Below are 16,830 nucleotides of genomic sequence, written 5' to 3'. Positions count from 1 at the left end.
TGGGTGCAACACAGAACAGATTTCCTGTGCAGAGAGCTAGGTCCAGGTATGATTCTGCATTGGAGACTTACACAAGGCAAAACCCCCCCCCCCCTGCATAAATGCAACATGTAATTCAATTCAATTGTTCGTTTCCCTGTTTTGTATAAAAGAAGTTCCTCTTTTGTCGTGTCCTTAGAATCTTACAGTTCTCCTATCTCTCTGCAGGTTTCAGCTGTGGACCCCACTAGGACCAGATGAAGAGCTAAACACACCAGAGTGGTGTGGAGAAGTCGAGAAGAGAGGCGAACACCTTTGCTCTTACCTTATTAGAACACTTTCTGTCGACCGCCGTCTCAGCTTGACCTGTACTCTTCAGTTGCTGGATGAAACCACCACTCACAGCTGCCTGTAAAGAGTGAAAAACAAAGCAAAAGTATTTATGAAGAGATATGATAGAGATATAACAAGAGATCCACAAAGCAAGGCGGCATTATTATCTTAATTGCAGAATTTGTGCCAGAGCTTGAAACCATGAGAAGAGACTTCTGAAGACGCCTGTGCTCTGAGAACTCACCCCCAGGACATTTGCATGTGTGTGCGTGTATGTGTGCACATCCCTTCCTCTTTCAAAGGACTTGAATTTGTACTTGGATGCAGATTTAGCCTTGCATTATGACACTACGAGGAGGCTTTGAGGGAGCCTGGAATGGCTGCCACAGAGGTGTCTGCTGCTGGCTAGTGCAGCTGGCTTGTTATGTCTTGATTGCCTCTGCAGCCAAACCCAAAATGCCAGGCCACACGCACCTCAATTCAATACGCATCGATGGGGACATATCTTTAGGTGGGCTGTTCCCAGTACATGCAAGGGGGAACGATGGCAAAGCCTGCGGGGAGCTGAAGAAGGAGAAAGGGATCCATAGGCTGGAGGCCATGCTATTTGCCTTGGATCGTATCAATAATGACCATGAGCTGCTGCCCAATATCACGCTGGGGGCGCGGATCCTGGACACTTGCTCCCGGGACACCCATGCTCTGGAGCAGTCTCTGACATTTGTTCAGGCGCTGATTGAGAAAGACTCAACTGATGTCAAGTGTCTCAGCGGAGGTCCGCCCATCATCACGAAGCCGGAGAGAGTGGTGGGAGTGATCGGCGCATCCGCCAGCTCCGTGTCAATCATGGTCGCCAACATCCTGCGCCTATTCAAGGTCAGACACTTCACACAGCACCTTACTTCATACTTTCCTTTTTATTCAACACCTTTCTGAACAGGGTTGCAGGGCAACAGCATGGAGGTCAGACTCTGAAGTTGGAAATAACACATAACTGTGCACCACATTCTACACACACAAGGGGCGACACTCAACTTTTCATTGAGTATGACCGACTCGGAGCTCTAGCAGCCTTTCTTTTGACCTTTTTACAGTAGTTTTAGCCACATCAGTTTGAAACATTTCTTCCGCCTGTCCAGAGTACGAGGCACTGATTATTACACCATAATTCTCTTCAGTAATGACACTAATTTGCCAAGAGTCTTTAGTGTTGCCTTCTTCTAATTAATTCAGGGAAGCCATGCATGGTACCATGAGCTAAATGTACTGCTATGAATATAGTGCATTCAGTGAGCTTCTGCTTTGTGTCAGCTCACTAGATGCCAATATAGATCACAACAGAGAGCAACATGTAAACACCATATGACAAGAATACCTGCTCGGTGCTGTCAAACCAAACTAATGAGCACAAGGAGGCATTAACACTCCGTTTTTATTCCCGATGAGCCTCAAAAGGAAGATTTGTCGGTGATTGTATTCTCGCCCTATGAAGAAACAAGAGCGCGGTGAATGGCGCAACTCGCGAAAACTTTTGGCGAAAAAGAATTGGAGAAAGCGTGGTTGGTGGTTATGTTCCAATATCGAAAATACAATATGTTTTAAAGGTGTATATCATTGAAGTGGCCCTATGCAAGATGAGGTCTGCTCCATTCAGGCGCTACACAGCAAAGGGCAAAGGGGCTGAACGGTACAATACAACATGTCAAAAAGCCTGACTGACTGATCACAAGTCAGCCAGAATGAACGCCGCACTCCTTCATCTTTGCTGCTATTTTAGAAAGTGGTTGCTGAGAAACATGACATAAAGCTATCAAAAGCCCTAGTCCTCAGTATTCCTAACTATTTTCAAGTGCCACTCTTCACAGAAACCTGTCACACAACTTTACCTGTGGGAGAATGCATGTTTTTATGACCTACACTATTGAAGGACAAGAGTGTTCGTTCCATAGCCCAGCAATATGAAAAGGAAGAAGATGAGGGTTTATCATAGAATCAGAAGTGAACTGCCAAAAAAACAACCATGCAATAACAAATTTAAAGTGGTGGAAAGTTTAAATATCAACTGGCTCATCTGATCAGTTTTTCTGACATGAAAAAACAGCCAGACGGCTCAGAATGTTTAAACACCATTCAGCCTTCTCAACATGGAGAACAAGGAGGGAGAGACATAAACACAGCACCAAAACATGTGAAATGAAATACTTGATGGCACATTTTCCTCCCTGCAGAAGACAGGACAAATAGTTCATACACAGGTCTAACGACTCTGCAGAGGATGTATCCCCCCCCCTCGCATGTTTTTGGCACAACTCTCAAACCTCAAATGCTTCACCATAAGGTCACCGGACCCAGTGTGGAGGGCACATGAATAATCAGAAAACTGGCCCACTCACACTCGGCTTGGGAGACGTATTAAAACAGCTAACTGGCAGGTCTTTGTTTGGGCAGGATTTTGCCAATGTGTTGTTGGGGTTTCACATTGCCGAGTCAACAAATTGTTTTGATTTTCTTTTTCTTGTTCTCTAAAGAGAATTGAGCCGCTCGATCCAAGACTTGAGGTTCCAGGGAAAAGTTTTGTTGTTAGGATGACTGTTGTAATACTTACAAACTGAGCAAGTACTTGCTTACCTTTGAGTGGTTCGGCAGGCCGGCTGTGGCTCAGTGATACTGTTGGTTGTTTCTGTGGCACAGAGGAACCATCATATTATGAGGGATGGTAACAAAAAAAAGTCCAAAAAAAGCTCAAGAGTTTGTGCCTCAGTTTCTTTTCTAAACTATCATCCAGTTAAAAAAAAAAAATAAAAAATCTCCTTTCTGTCCTTCAAGTTATACAAGCACTAAAAGGCATCAGAAGCAGCCATTAACTGAGCATGTTGTGCATATCATAGTAGAATAACCATGAGCTGCTCCTGCCTGAATCTCTGCATCAGCAGCTGGATCAGAGGGGAGAAGGAAAGAAGCAGCGAAGAAGCTTTTAGGCAATACAGTATGTGCAAATGCATCCACTTTTATTGAGGGGTTGTCATTGGCTCACAAGTGTACTTAAACAGTTGGCATCGTATCAGCTCAGATAAGTATCAAGAAGTCACAAAGTGGAGAAAGCATGTTGGACACGTTTCATTTTGGAACACACATGTTGAATATCTGTACACACAAGATACAATATGAAGGACAAACAAGCAGGTTGGATAGAATAGTGCTAATTGTCAACTGTTTGTAAAATATCTGACCAGACATACATTTCACTTTTTGAAACACTGCATTAGGTTTTATGCTATTTAAATATGTAAACCATGCAAATGAATAGAACAGCAGCAATGAGTTGTAAAACTTCCTGAAGGCTGAACATGACTTTGAATAAGGCAATATTTTTTTTAGAGACTATTTGAAGAAAAGAAAACCAAAAAACCTGAAACATTGTGTGTAACAGACAAAATAGCTTGGAGTGGCTTCCCACTGTGTTTTTTTCACTTCTTCTCAAAATGTTGTCTTCGTTCCTTGTTGGTTTTCATAATACTACACTAAAATGCAAAGTAGAGTTATTGAAAATAACACTTCAGGCAACCTTTAAAAAAAACATCCTTCTTTGGATATTTATACCTGGAGTATTTCAAATAAATATCGTAAAAAAAACTGAGAAGCTTTAAAAGCCTTAAATCAACTTATCTTCTGTATTACACTCGACAGGCGGAACATTTTTTTATGAATCACACTGATAGGAACAAGAAGCCATGGAAATGGGATTTGTATGGGGCCTCGAAGTGGCCCCAGGTGCAAAGAATAATCCTGGGTTTAATAATTCTTGTATTAATAGTACGCTGGGTCACCAGATGATTTTGCATATGCATGAGGTAAACCCTGTAGTGGTATTTCAATGTATTGCTCTGAACCAGATGCATATTACCTCTTGTTGTTTTAGTTAATTCGCGGCCTGGTTTCTGTAATTTTCTCTTCAGGATTTAATCGTCATGCGAGCATTTTAAATAATGTAAACAAGTTGATAAAATGTTCCCACTGTGCTTAATTTAGCTCATCGTCTCTACCATCCACATGGTTTAACATGCACAGTCTGCTTCATACTGTAGCATAATGTTTGCATGTGCTTGCAAACATTGTTTGCTTGAGTTGACTTACCCTGATATGTTGAAAGGCAAGTTTACTTTAGAAGACTGAGGCTAAAGAAGAAGAATACAGCTGTGGATAACATTTTTTTTCTTTTTTTTTTTTTTTGATTTTTGAATGGTGACAAGCAAGTGAAGGCTTTGCATTATTAGTGCTAAAAACTATTAACTGACATAGTAAGTGCCTCTTAAAATATTAATTTGCAAGGGTTGAGGTTAGAATAGAATTTGACAATGAAGTTGTTCTTGATTTTATTAATCTAAACCCCCTCCCAGTAGGTCAAGAAAAAAAACCAGGTAATTTATCTTACTGTTTTCCAAAGTCATTGTGGGAAAAGAAGTTAACTTAATAGTCAAACTTGAAAGACTCAAAATAAAGCAGATAACAGACAAGAGGTGTTGAAAAATGAAGCTAACGCAGCGGTGTCCACTTGAGGCTGACTGAAAATTTTAAGGCCAAGAGTTATTCATAATAAGGGGTGTGGCTGACTGACATTCGGGCTAATCCCACCTCAGCTTGTACTCTTTGCCTGTTACTAGGTTGCTCAAAAGTCAGTTTGAGACAGCATTTCCAATATGGTGACTACCATTGATGGCCCTTAATAGTCCGCTTCAGAAAACCATGGTTATCTACGTCCATGTTTATATACAGTCTATAATAACAGTTGAAAAATAATATTCAACAAAGAGAGAATGTCCTGAGTTGAATTATTCCTTAATAACCTTTCACTCTAAGCTTTCAATATAGCCTTTTTGATCAAATATATATTTGAATTTCAAAGAGAAAAGTCAGGAAGAATCACTAGAAACCACTCTGCAGCAATTTAAACCAAACCTCTGTTCTTGCTGAGTGGCCGTAAGGATATTGACCAACAGTTAAAGCTTAGATTGTACTCTCACCCGGCACGGCTTGGCAGGTCTGGGTCCTTTTTTCTATCATTAAAGTCACATAAAACCATAAGTAGGACCCCCTTCAGTGGAAGCAAGGGTTTCACCGCTCATCACTTCCCTCTAATGACTTCAAAAGACTCGGCTCCTTTCAACCTTCAACCTTTTTCTTTCACTTCATCTGAACTGTTGGGTTGAAACTAAACTCAACCTGATGAGGATGGTGAATCTTTTTTGCATGCTAAACAGTTTCAAAGACAATCAAGAAGAAAGGTAGCATTAACAAGCTGTCATGACGTGTGCTTGTCACTAGCTGCTTCTTGCCTCTACCGGCATCGCCACATTTTCATCTTTTATAAATGATTCATTACATACAAAGCGTGCCCATATAAACATACACTCTGGATGTAAAAAAAAAACAGCCAATATACTGTGGACACTGTTTGGTAAAAGCTGCTTTCCATCCTCATGAGGGAAGAATTTGTTTCCTGACTATAATTGGCTTGCCATTGTCTTTCAGCTCCATACTTTTGGGCTTTTCCTTATCCTCCTCTCGGTCTTAGAGTGGCTGAGGGTGAAGTGTTTGCTCAGCGTTTTAGAGCAGGCAGGATTCCGTCCCCATGGTGTGTCATGAATATTTTACTACATTGTTACGTAATTTACGCCCAGGGATCGAGGTTGAAAGCTCCCTCTTTGCATCGCCTCATCACTGGGTCCAGCTCTTGGTTAGTTCTCATCAGTTGGGTCTTTATACTGCCGTATAAGCAGAAGGCTAGTGCACAAGAACTCGAGGTAATTAGTGGCTGGTTGCTTATGATACTCAAGATGGACTGAGTGTAATTAAAGTCCCGGGCTTTTGATTGTGTCTTTTATTCATCACTGAAAACAGCAATACAGACCTGGCTTAAGGGATTTTGCTGCAGCAGTCAGAAACTGCAGGAGCACACAGTGTATTTCACGTGTAGAAGCTGACTTGCTGAGACAATCATAAGCTTTCAGACAAAAAGAAGGGGTATAGCGCCAGAAACTTCCACACAGCAGCTCTCTAAATTAGGCACAAGCAGGCACAGTGAGTCTGCAGGACTAAGTCTTCTGTGTAGAAGTGAGCATGGAACTCCAGAGACAGATTGAAAGAGGAGGGTGGGTGGGGGAGGAGATTGGCGAGGTGTACCTCAAGCAGAGAGAAGAGGGTTAACTAGTTGCCTGTTGGGCTGTCTGTGAAGCAGAGACCTCGCCACCGCATCTCTCTTCCCTCATTAGAGACGAAGGCAGAGACCCGCAGGCACAGTGCCTGACTCCCCCACAGCATCACACTGTGTTGAGACAGGGCTCTTATTGGATTAACCCGTCAGGCCACAGTGAAGATACACTGAGAGCTTCAGAGGACTGTCAAAAAAGGACACATCTGCTTTTTACTTTCCCTTATATGTGATAAATACATTCATCCGGACACGAGGGTAGCTCCATGTGATTCAACTAAATAAGACATAATATGTGTGTAACCTTTGAAGTGAAGACATAGTGATATGTTTGAACTGTGATATGTTGTATTTCCATTTTGAAGTTCAGTTTACATTTTGGCTAAGTGCTAATAAGAAACATTGAGAATCCAAAATTGATTAAATGGTTAGTACCATCGATATTAGATTCTTAAGGCCGAAACGTAAAATAAACGTTTCTTTGCTCTTGGAGTTGAGTGTGTGGCGTTTTTATCTTTCTCCTATTGTGTGCTCCATCGCCAGCACCTCGGTGTGCATTCTCATCTCAAGATTTTAAACATAGACACCAATTTAATGTGGATAAAATTCACTGCCAACCGTTAAACTCTGGGCATGTTGGGACTCAGTGGTAGAATCGCTCGTCTCTCAATCAAAAAGGGTTGTTGGATCCCAGCTCATGCAGTTTACATATCGGAGTGTCCTTGAGCAAGACTCCTGATTGCTTCCCAGTGGCATAGTCAGTGACTGTGAATATATTTGGAGGTGATTAGTGACTGACTGGCACTTTACATCGATCCTTTGCCATCAGTGTGTGGATGTCCATGTGAGTGGGTGAAAAGCACTCTCCATTTTCTTTTCACTATACTGTATGTGTATTCACTCTTCTTTGTTGAATGTTTATACATGTGGCTGTAAAAACGGTATGCAGAGCATGAACGTCAAAGACGAACGTTTACAATATTGACTTATTGAATTGTTTATTTATCCTTTTGAAATGACTTAACCGTTTAAAATCCCACAGAGTTGTAAATACTGGTGTTAGCTGTTTAAAACTATGTTGTTGTTTTGCTCAGTTTTGTTCTCCACCAATTCTTTCAGAAAACATATGTTTGTTACTCAACACCTTCTTTTCCTGCTATTTGCTGAACAATAGCTGGAAAAGACGTGTGTGTGGAAAAATGGTGCATGTTTTTGCTGCTAGCTTGACATGAGATTGATGAATGCAATGAGGCCTAATCAAAACAGTGAAGTTGCACAAAGGAACAAAACGTTTTATAAAGGAGGTAAAAAAAACAACAACTGCAGTTCGTTTACATGCACTAACCGTTAAAGAAGGTAGAAAGTGGACTAAAAGGTCCACTGACTCACAAGTGTGGCTCGTTATATAGCAATTGCTGTGTTCAGTTGGACTAACATTCCTTGCAGAGCTACACGCAACACTCTGAACTGTTCGTGCTTTATCACACCTGGACAGTGCTCCCAAGGTGTGCCCTGTCACCTTCACACAGCGTGCACTCTGGAGCTGGGTGGTAATTGAGGAGAGAAGGGTCTGGACAGGAGAATTGATTCTGACCAAGTCTACTACCATCCTGTGTAAGTGTAATGTGGTGCACACTACGCTACATTAGTTCATTCACACAACCCATTCCCTGAAATCAAACCACCCATAGCCAGCAAATTCTACGTACTCCCTGAAATCCCTACACAAGGAAAGTCCAACCTCAACGAAAAAACGGAGAAGGCAATCAAATCAATGTGTAAAAAAAACAAGGAGCAAGAAATTGTTTTCAGTGTATTTTAAGGCTTGTAAGCCTCCATGATTTGAACCGAGCCCCTAAACTTGACTTTTCCCACAGAGCACACCTAATCCACGAAGCTGTGTTTCTGTATCCCACATTGTAGATGTCCCCCACCTTCAGCGCTCTGGTTACAGAGAAGCAGCTCCTTTAGTTCAGGATTAGTTCTGCCTCACCTCATTTTTTTTTTCCACCCAAGGATGAGCGGTCAATTCTCAAGAGAGGGATGAGCTAAGGCTGCCCAGAACCTTTTCTTTCTTCTTGGCACTATTTTATCCTTTCATTCCTGCTGTTTTTGTAAAAACCCTCTGCAGGCACACCCAACCTTTGCTGGTGCAAAGTGAAAGAAATAAAAAAGGCTACCATGAAGATGTCTACCTCCATGCTTTCTCTTTCTTGAAATGTAAGGCTCTACTTAAGTTAATGTTTGATTAGTATATTCAGCCAACTGAGGGCATGCCGACCGGAAGGAAAATGTCTATTCTGTATGATTTCATTCTGCTGCTGCTCTGAAACGCTCAAAGTCAAGAAGGGCAAAGAGGAGAACAGCAAAAATACCAACAGGGTTTCCTTATGTTCTCAGTGTTGGAGCTGTCACTTCACAACAGTCTTGAACATTTAGATGTGTACGGGAATCTGACTTTTCAACGAAAGTGAAAAGAAAAACAAACAATCAAATCTTCAGGGGAGACTGCAGCTAACAGAGCACAGCCTAGTTTCCCTGAAAAGAGCGTGGGATTAAAGGCTCAGCGCTGTCTCACCTGTATAATCTCACTATCAACCCTCCCATCCATCACTGTCCTGCTGCATGAGGCTTAAAATGTACTCAGACTCAAACAAACGTCTGAAGCCACGTAGAAAAGAAAATGGTAGGGATAGAGAAGCTCAAACTGATTTTAAATGAGAAGTAATCAATGCTGCCGTGACAGCGTCCGTATTGATCGCGACAATGTGATTTCTATTTTTCTTCAACTTGAGTGACATTGTCAGATGCTGAAAAATGACAGATGAACTGAGTTTATTAATAATGTTAGCACTGCAGATTCATGTGGTCTATTGTTGTTCTTGTAAATATAAAATAAAATGAGCAAGAAAATGTCAACATAATGAAGATTTCATAGGGCCACTGTTAAAAAGCCAGAGATCTTGCAGGGATTGTTCTGTCTGTCGATATCCTCAGTGCACTCTTCAGCAGACACACACACACACACACACACAGAAAAGTTTGGCTAAGCAGCTTGGACATCATCCAACCTTCCAGCACATGAGACAACATGGGGGCTCCCATGAGTCACTGCTGTGTCACACAGAGGGACTCGCTTTCTGCTCTGAGGCGGTTGGGATTTACCATAAAAACAGAACATTCTGAGATAAATGGGACTAGGCAAAATTGATTTCATACATTCATCATCGTGCGTACAATGAATTGTGGCACTCAGCCCTGAAGAAAAACAAGACATTGAATCTGCAGCTTTGCTTACATCCTTAAAGGCTGTGCCAGGGTGCTGATGATCAGCAGTTTACCATGTTCAACATTAAGCATGCTAACTTTGCTTTTTGTCAAAACCCAAAGTTCAACTAAGGATGGGAATTGGCAATTAGTCAAATGGTGAATTATCAAATGGTCAGGGAAACATGATTTTTTGCCGAACATTTTTTAAGTCACCTGAATTCACTGGCACAAATATACGTGGATATTTCGGTGGAAAAGTGAACGTTTGCCAGCCTTGTGGTTCTAGATACAAAAGGATTACTGATGTTTGTCAGATTAATCCTTTGTGTAACATACGTGTGTTACTTTAGAGATACTCAGTTCCAAACACTTTGAAATCATCACCATGACGTTCATGCGCTGAAATTAGATGGGTTTTTTTTTATTGCCTACAAATATATTCACCATACTGAAAGTCATACTTGCAATTGCAAAATGACACTAAGCCTTAGCAACAGTTAGCTTTAAGTGAGTAAAATATGTCACAAGTGTTCCTTTTACTATAAACTGTGTAATACGTAAGAATTGACAAACCACTTGTTCTATCAATGCTCCTTATTAAGTCAATGAGAGTAGTGCTGGTGTCAGGAAATTAAATTCATTCTAAGATTAACTCAATTGATTAACTTGGCATAAATCATTGATTAAGATAATCTCACACTGACTACTGATAATGTATTAAAACATGCTCAACAGACAATGAGTCATTCTGTTTAACTATGTGGGTTAATGTGAGGGAAGGGGCATTAGTGTTTTTAAAATATGCTTACCGTCTCTTTTTAAAGTATCTTGTTTTGTTGCCAAGAAAAATATCCCAAAATGAGAAATTTTGAAGGGTTCGATTTAAAAGCAGACTCATTTAAACACTAGCTGACTCAAAGCAGCACAAATTAAATCATTTAAGTGACATCGACAGCGGATATTCATGAATGCTAGCAGGCAAACGTTCCACAAGGAAAAATAGCTTAAGAGTGGGAGCGCAATATTTATCCGTTTAGTTTTTTAAGCAGTTTGGAAACATTCAGAAGCCTTACTTCTTGATTTATAAGACTGGAGAACATTTCTGATGTTTGTATATCAGATGGTCCCACTTGTCAATTTTCGAAACCCTCAAAACATTTCTTTAATCTTCCCTTCTTTTGTAATACCCATGGGAAGTTGCACAGCAGTGCAAAGGATGAGCACTGTCATAAAAAAAAGAGACATTTGCATGATTTTACAGCAGCTGCACATGCATGAAACCGTCTGATATCTTAAACACAGTGTCCAATAAGACTGCAAAACAAAGAAACAGAATACAGGAAGTAGTCACACATGCTCTCTAAATATTTGTAAACACACATTATTAGCTGGCAGAGGAGGATCAATTCTCATTTACAGGCTAATTATCGTCTCAAGCGCTTCCATGCTGAATGAAAACACGATAAATCCCTAAAATACTGTGTTTGTCATCACCCCATCACTTCGACTCTTTTACCTGCAATCATTACGCTATCAACATTTAAGACCTATTACAGACAGACACTGTGATATTGACGTGTCTTGTGACAACATGCCTCATTTCCTGACATGTTTATCTCAGCCTCTTGCTGCTTGAGTTTGGCACATTTATCCAAAATATAAGCCTTTAACTTCTTTGACATTTCTCATATAAAAAGGAACACAATGTTAATATTTATGACTCCCTCCTTCAAGGTAATGTCCTTGTTTTGAAATGGTGCACCAGTATAACTACATCTCTGACACTGTGGCCATTTGAACGCTTGAAATTCAGTACAATCTATTTACAAACAGCACTAAAAGATTTTCCCCATGTGTCTGTGTTTGAATGCTTTGACAATAACAGTAATGCGAGCAGCGCTGAAAAAAGAATAATAGTCATCTCGTATGAGGCCACTTAGCCAAAGATTCTTTTTGAAACCTCCTTCTGAGCAAACCAGCATTTTGTGTTTCACGTTGAAGTGCTGTTTTGTATCCTGAGGTGCCTTGTATTTGTCACAGCTGATCTGTCTCATGTAACACTGTTTGTTACACAGATAAACATGTGGTGTGCACTCTCATGTAATGTATCTCAAAGGTCATCTGATCTAATCTCAGTTGCAATCCATTATGGATGATTGTTCTGTAGTTTATGGCGACCCCTGAGGTTTTGAAGCACTTAATGTGTGAATGTGAAATTCAACGCCAGCTGTAACAGTGATAATAATCTAAGTTGTAAAAGTGCTTTGGTCTGTCTATTGTTAGGTAAAACAAGACCAATCAAGAAGTACGAGAGAAATGTTGCTAAATGCTCACCCCATGACAGATTCCCTCGATCAGTCTACACAAGGGGTCGGCTGATCATTGGCCTGGCCTTTTCATCTTCGAGGCTAGCTTTTGTTACTTATACGAATTTAACTCCGGCAGCTCCTCACTCTTTGTCAAGAAAGCTGCAGTTTCCTCTCCCTAACTACATTTAGAGCATGATAATCAGCTCAGGGTGGAGATCTCTACCCTGTGGGCCTCTTAACAAAAAAACCTCTATAAATCTAGACCTGATTCATGGCCCCAGCAGTGTTGTGAGCCTTCCAACCAAACACTGCTTTCTCACAGGAAAGGAAATGTCCACAGAACGCCTGTTTTAATCGCAATAACAATGTCACATTCCAGGTTTTGTCATGCATGACTTTCTAAAATCAGAGAGGGGATTTACTAGTTTTTATATCACAACCGCCTGTCTTTGGTTTGACCCCAGATTTACAGCTATATGAGTCTCAATGACACGGCAAAGTCACCAGTACAGATGGGAAACTCACAAGATCCCATTGACCCCTGCTGGATCATGACCATTACTTAAAACCTGAGCACAGTGAGCAGTATCGACATGGCCATGAATAAAGCGAGCGAATGGAATGGTTCCAAAGTCATCCAAAGGTGATGTGCCATTAGATTGAAATGAAACAGTCCAGAAGTACAGTTTCCATATTTGTGAGTGAGTACAGGAAACCAAACTTTGGATGAAGTGTGTCATTGCTATGTTCAGGGAACAAATGTGGTTAAGTTTAGTTTGTATGTTTATCTTTAAAGTGCTTATATGAGTTGTGACTCAACAGCAGTTTATGAAAAAGTATCTCCATAGTATAGCAAGGTACACACATTACGTGATAATGAAGCTGATTTTGGGGCTTCATTAAGACAATCCGAAGCAAAGTTCAGATTTTTTCAACTGTTCTCGACTCAACTCAACTCAACTTTATTTATAAAGCGCTTTAAACAGCCATGGCTGTGACAAAGTGCTGTACATCCATGAAGAGCACAAACATTCTAAACTTCTAAAGATTATCTTGGCATATTTTCCTGTGCTTTGAGGTGATCTCATCCACTTGGAAGGACGTTTTAGCCCCCTTACTTCAAGTTGTAATTGCTTCATATATTTAAGGTGTACGATCTGATCTCCTGTTGTGTTGCGGGATGACACAGAGGAAGCACTCTGTGGATTCCAAAATGGGACGCAAGCTGACTGAAGAGGGAAGGACACGTGGCACAGGAGATCAATTTTGACTCACCTCTAGCTCAGGCTATACTAACATGTACAGTCCATGTCCACGCTGTCTCCATTTCCTCATCCATAGCTGTCCTTTTACAAGGCAGTTTCAGACATAAAATATCGCAATTCTTTTTCGTGTCCATTGCCCTGAATGTTTCTTTTATTTAAAGTTGGGCATGACTGTGAGACTTTTCTGGATTTCCAGTTTTTAGAGTCTGTTTTTTGGTGAATGGAGTCTGTTTGTGTTTTATGTGCTGTTTATTGATGCGCGCCACAAAGTACAGAACCAATACAGTTAGATATATTATTACTTGTTATCTTGTGTGGGGCCTTATGCGTTTTAAAAATATGTGAGTATTATAGTGTTAGCCAGCATCAAATCTAAAAGTAGTGTAAATTACAAGCACTGAGATGGTTTGTTGCATGTAAAATGAACCTTGTCTTGAACAGGTATTTTCTGTAAATACAACTAAAAGGTCTTATAGTATAACTACAAACATTCAAGCAATTAAACAGCCAAGGGGGGAAAGCTTGTGCAATTATATTTAATTAAAGAAAGCAGGTAATTATGCCCAATGTGAGTGTGAAACTTACTTTTACACACAAATGAGATTTAATGGTGCTTAGAGTGTTGTAGATAAACCCTGAAGAAAATGTGTGTTTAATCTGTGTGTGTGTGTGTGTGTGTGTTTTCTTAGTTTCACAGAATAAATGCGTCATGGCTGTGTTAGAAGGTTAGCTCAGTTTCAATCAATTGTTGAATTTAGTTTAAAGAAATTACAGTTTTTTGATATAAGCGATAATGTAAATTATTTAAAGAATGTTTTCAAAACAAAAGCACTTAGAAACAACAGCAAATGTTTCCAAGCAGTGTTTTGTGTCCTCTAAAACAGATTACCTCTGTGGACGGTGACACTGTTGTGTAAAAGCCATTACCATCGACTCAGGGAATACATTACCTGCCTGTGTCCTGTTCTCACAGTTAATCAACTAGTCTGTGTTAATGGAGGCATCAGATCCTGACATAGACACTGTCAGTGATTCTGCAGCTGCAGCAGAAAGCTTTTTTTTTTTGTTGTTGCTCTTTTTCCTCACCTTTGTGAAATGTTTTAAAAGCACAAACGATAGCTGTGCTCAGCCGAAAATCTGTGGTATTGTGTTTGGCCAAGAAGTGACGAGGGAAGAGTTCTGAAAGAGGCTTTGAAAAGCGGAACTCAGTGATGTTAGCAGAGACCGTTTTTTTTTTTTATTCCGTAAAATGAGGCAGACTAATTGTTTGGAGAATGTTCTGCACATTAATCAAATGTGCGACATGTGCACATACACTTCCAGGGTATTTAATGTTTCATTATAAACAATATGGATTGCATGTGACACAGAGGCACATTATAAAACTCCCTTTTGTCCTTCACAAATGATAGCAACTGAAGGAGGGAGGCATTAGAGCATTGAAGAAAGTCCTTTTTGAACAAACAGTGGCCTTGTTAGAGAGGTCTACGAACCTATAACATTATAGTTGTGTTTTTGCCAATCCAAGGGAGGGTGATACCAAACTTAATAAACCCCCATAATAGTTAACCATTTGAAGCTGCTATGAGGAACAATCAATCAATATCGGGGTTTTTTTCAGCGACCCCTTTGAACAAATATGCTAATTCTTATCTCTTTGCAGATCTTGTTCTGCAAATGCCTAAGTCCCATTTCCTGGTGAAAAAATATCTTGCTTTTTTAGCAAATTGTATCAATCTCTTTGAATCTTTGCTGTGGAAGTAAAGGGTGTTTCTTTAGCACGCTGTCACCATAGACAGCATATACACATGGACGTAGTCTCAGTGATGTCATCCACTGGTTTATGAAGTGGACTTTTGAAACCCACCGGTGGTAGCTGTCATATTTGAAATGATGATGTTTTAAACTCACATTCAGGCTACTTTTAATATGCTCAGAGCTGGAGCGGAGGCAATACTTGGTCCTTCTGACAAACCGCTACAACATGCCCACATGGCAGTCAGATCAATCACCTCCATAATAATGCAAACCTATTAGCCTTCATACAATCGAAATGGATTAGTTAAAAAAAAAAAAAAAAATCACCCCATACAGTGTTTGCCAATAAAGAATTAAAGACGCTTTGGAGACCTAATTTGGTCTGTAAACCAGGGTGTAAACATGATTATTTCTTCTGTATAAACAGGCATTTCTAAATGTCTGTGTACGTGACTTATGGGGCTTTTGTAGCCAGCCTCAAGTGGACATTCAACAAACTGAAGGTCTTTGCAGTTCCGCATTGGCAGGCTGCTGTAACCCACCTTGCCTGGCACTTAACCAGAGACAGTTGATGTTCTGTAGTTTGTTTTTTAAGAGGCAGTAGTGTTAGTTTCAGTCGTATTTGATATAAGGCACACACTTCTCACATTAGCTTTAAGATAAAAAATAAATAAATAATAATAATAATAAAAAAAGTGTCTTTAGTTGGCTCAATGGATCACCTTACATAACCTGGCCAGATAAAATGCTGCTCTAGTGTTTTTCCAGGATATTTTTTTCAGTACTGTGAGCCCTACAAATAAATTCAAGTTTCTAATATTTTTCTATGACTTTCACTTTGTCACTGTAGCCAAAGGGACTGGTTGTTTATTGCTCAATATGGCTCTACTTTGGACACTAAAGTTGTGTGTACGGGCCTTAGAGGCAGTGCATGTGTCCATCATCTGCAGCTTTAGTCGATATCAGTGTAGTATGTAGTCTTTGACAGTCATGCATTTTTAAAGCCTGTGTCATGCCATCACATACATTCTCAGTTTATTTGACAGATTACTGAAGTCAGCTTAAACAAGCTAACCATGACCTGCAAAACTTCAAAGAATAAACCAGTTGTAGTTTGAAAGCAGTGCGACATCACTCTGTAGAGTTTTAGGATTTTCAGCAATTTTCCTTATCGTTCTAAATATTTTATGCCGCCATCAGTGGTTGTAAAAGCCACATCCAGAGTGTTACTTCCTTCTTTTTTCCATTTGCAGGTCCTATAAACTTCAAAGATCTGCCTCAGGTTGAAAGCCTGCTTTGCTTACACATGGAGAAGTTGGCTGTCTTTTGGCATCACTGTCAAAGCGCACACAACAATGACGAGATTGAAACACTCGGGCAATCAGCCTACACTGCTTACAGACTTTAGCTAGGCACAGCTTGATTTTGAGCAGGAGCGACTGCAGGCCCACTCACTCAACCCCCTCTGTTGTCTCTTAACTGCTGCACGCTGCATGCTATCAATGCTTCTCGCCGCCCCATTTCTCTTTTCTGCAAGTTAAGCTGAAAAAAGGGGGGTAATGAAATATTTAAAATCCAACCATTGGGCTTTGCAGAGGCAGAGGAGTGCCTGTCTTTTCTCCCAGAGTCCTGTAGAAGGTGTACGTGGAGACTAAGTATGTTGGCCTTGATGCAAGTTAAGCTATGGAAACACAACTTGAAGGGTTGG

At 40.4% G+C, this 16,830-nt stretch overlaps 1 protein-coding gene across 1 annotated transcript in view; it reads left to right on the top strand.

Moving 5' to 3' along the window:
- The window catches only part of LOC306833982 (metabotropic glutamate receptor 4-like), a 164,965-nt gene that overhangs the window by 44,411 nt on the left and 103,724 nt on the right, over positions 1-16,830 (top strand). Inside the window, exon 2 of the mRNA XM_079359682.1 lies at positions 208-1,188. Within this exon, the coding sequence (XP_079215808.1) occupies positions 655-1,188 (534 nt within the window). The 5' untranslated portion in view covers positions 208-654. The remainder of the gene's footprint in view (positions 1-207; positions 1,189-16,830) is intronic.

Source organism: Symphodus melops (assembly GCF_947650265.1).
Source record: "Symphodus melops genome assembly, chromosome: 13".
In the NCBI taxonomy this organism is placed as follows: Eukaryota; Metazoa; Chordata; class Actinopteri; order Labriformes; family Labridae; genus Symphodus; species Symphodus melops.
The sequence above is the reverse complement of the archived record's forward strand: the minus strand, read 5'-3'. Positions and strand labels throughout refer to the sequence as shown.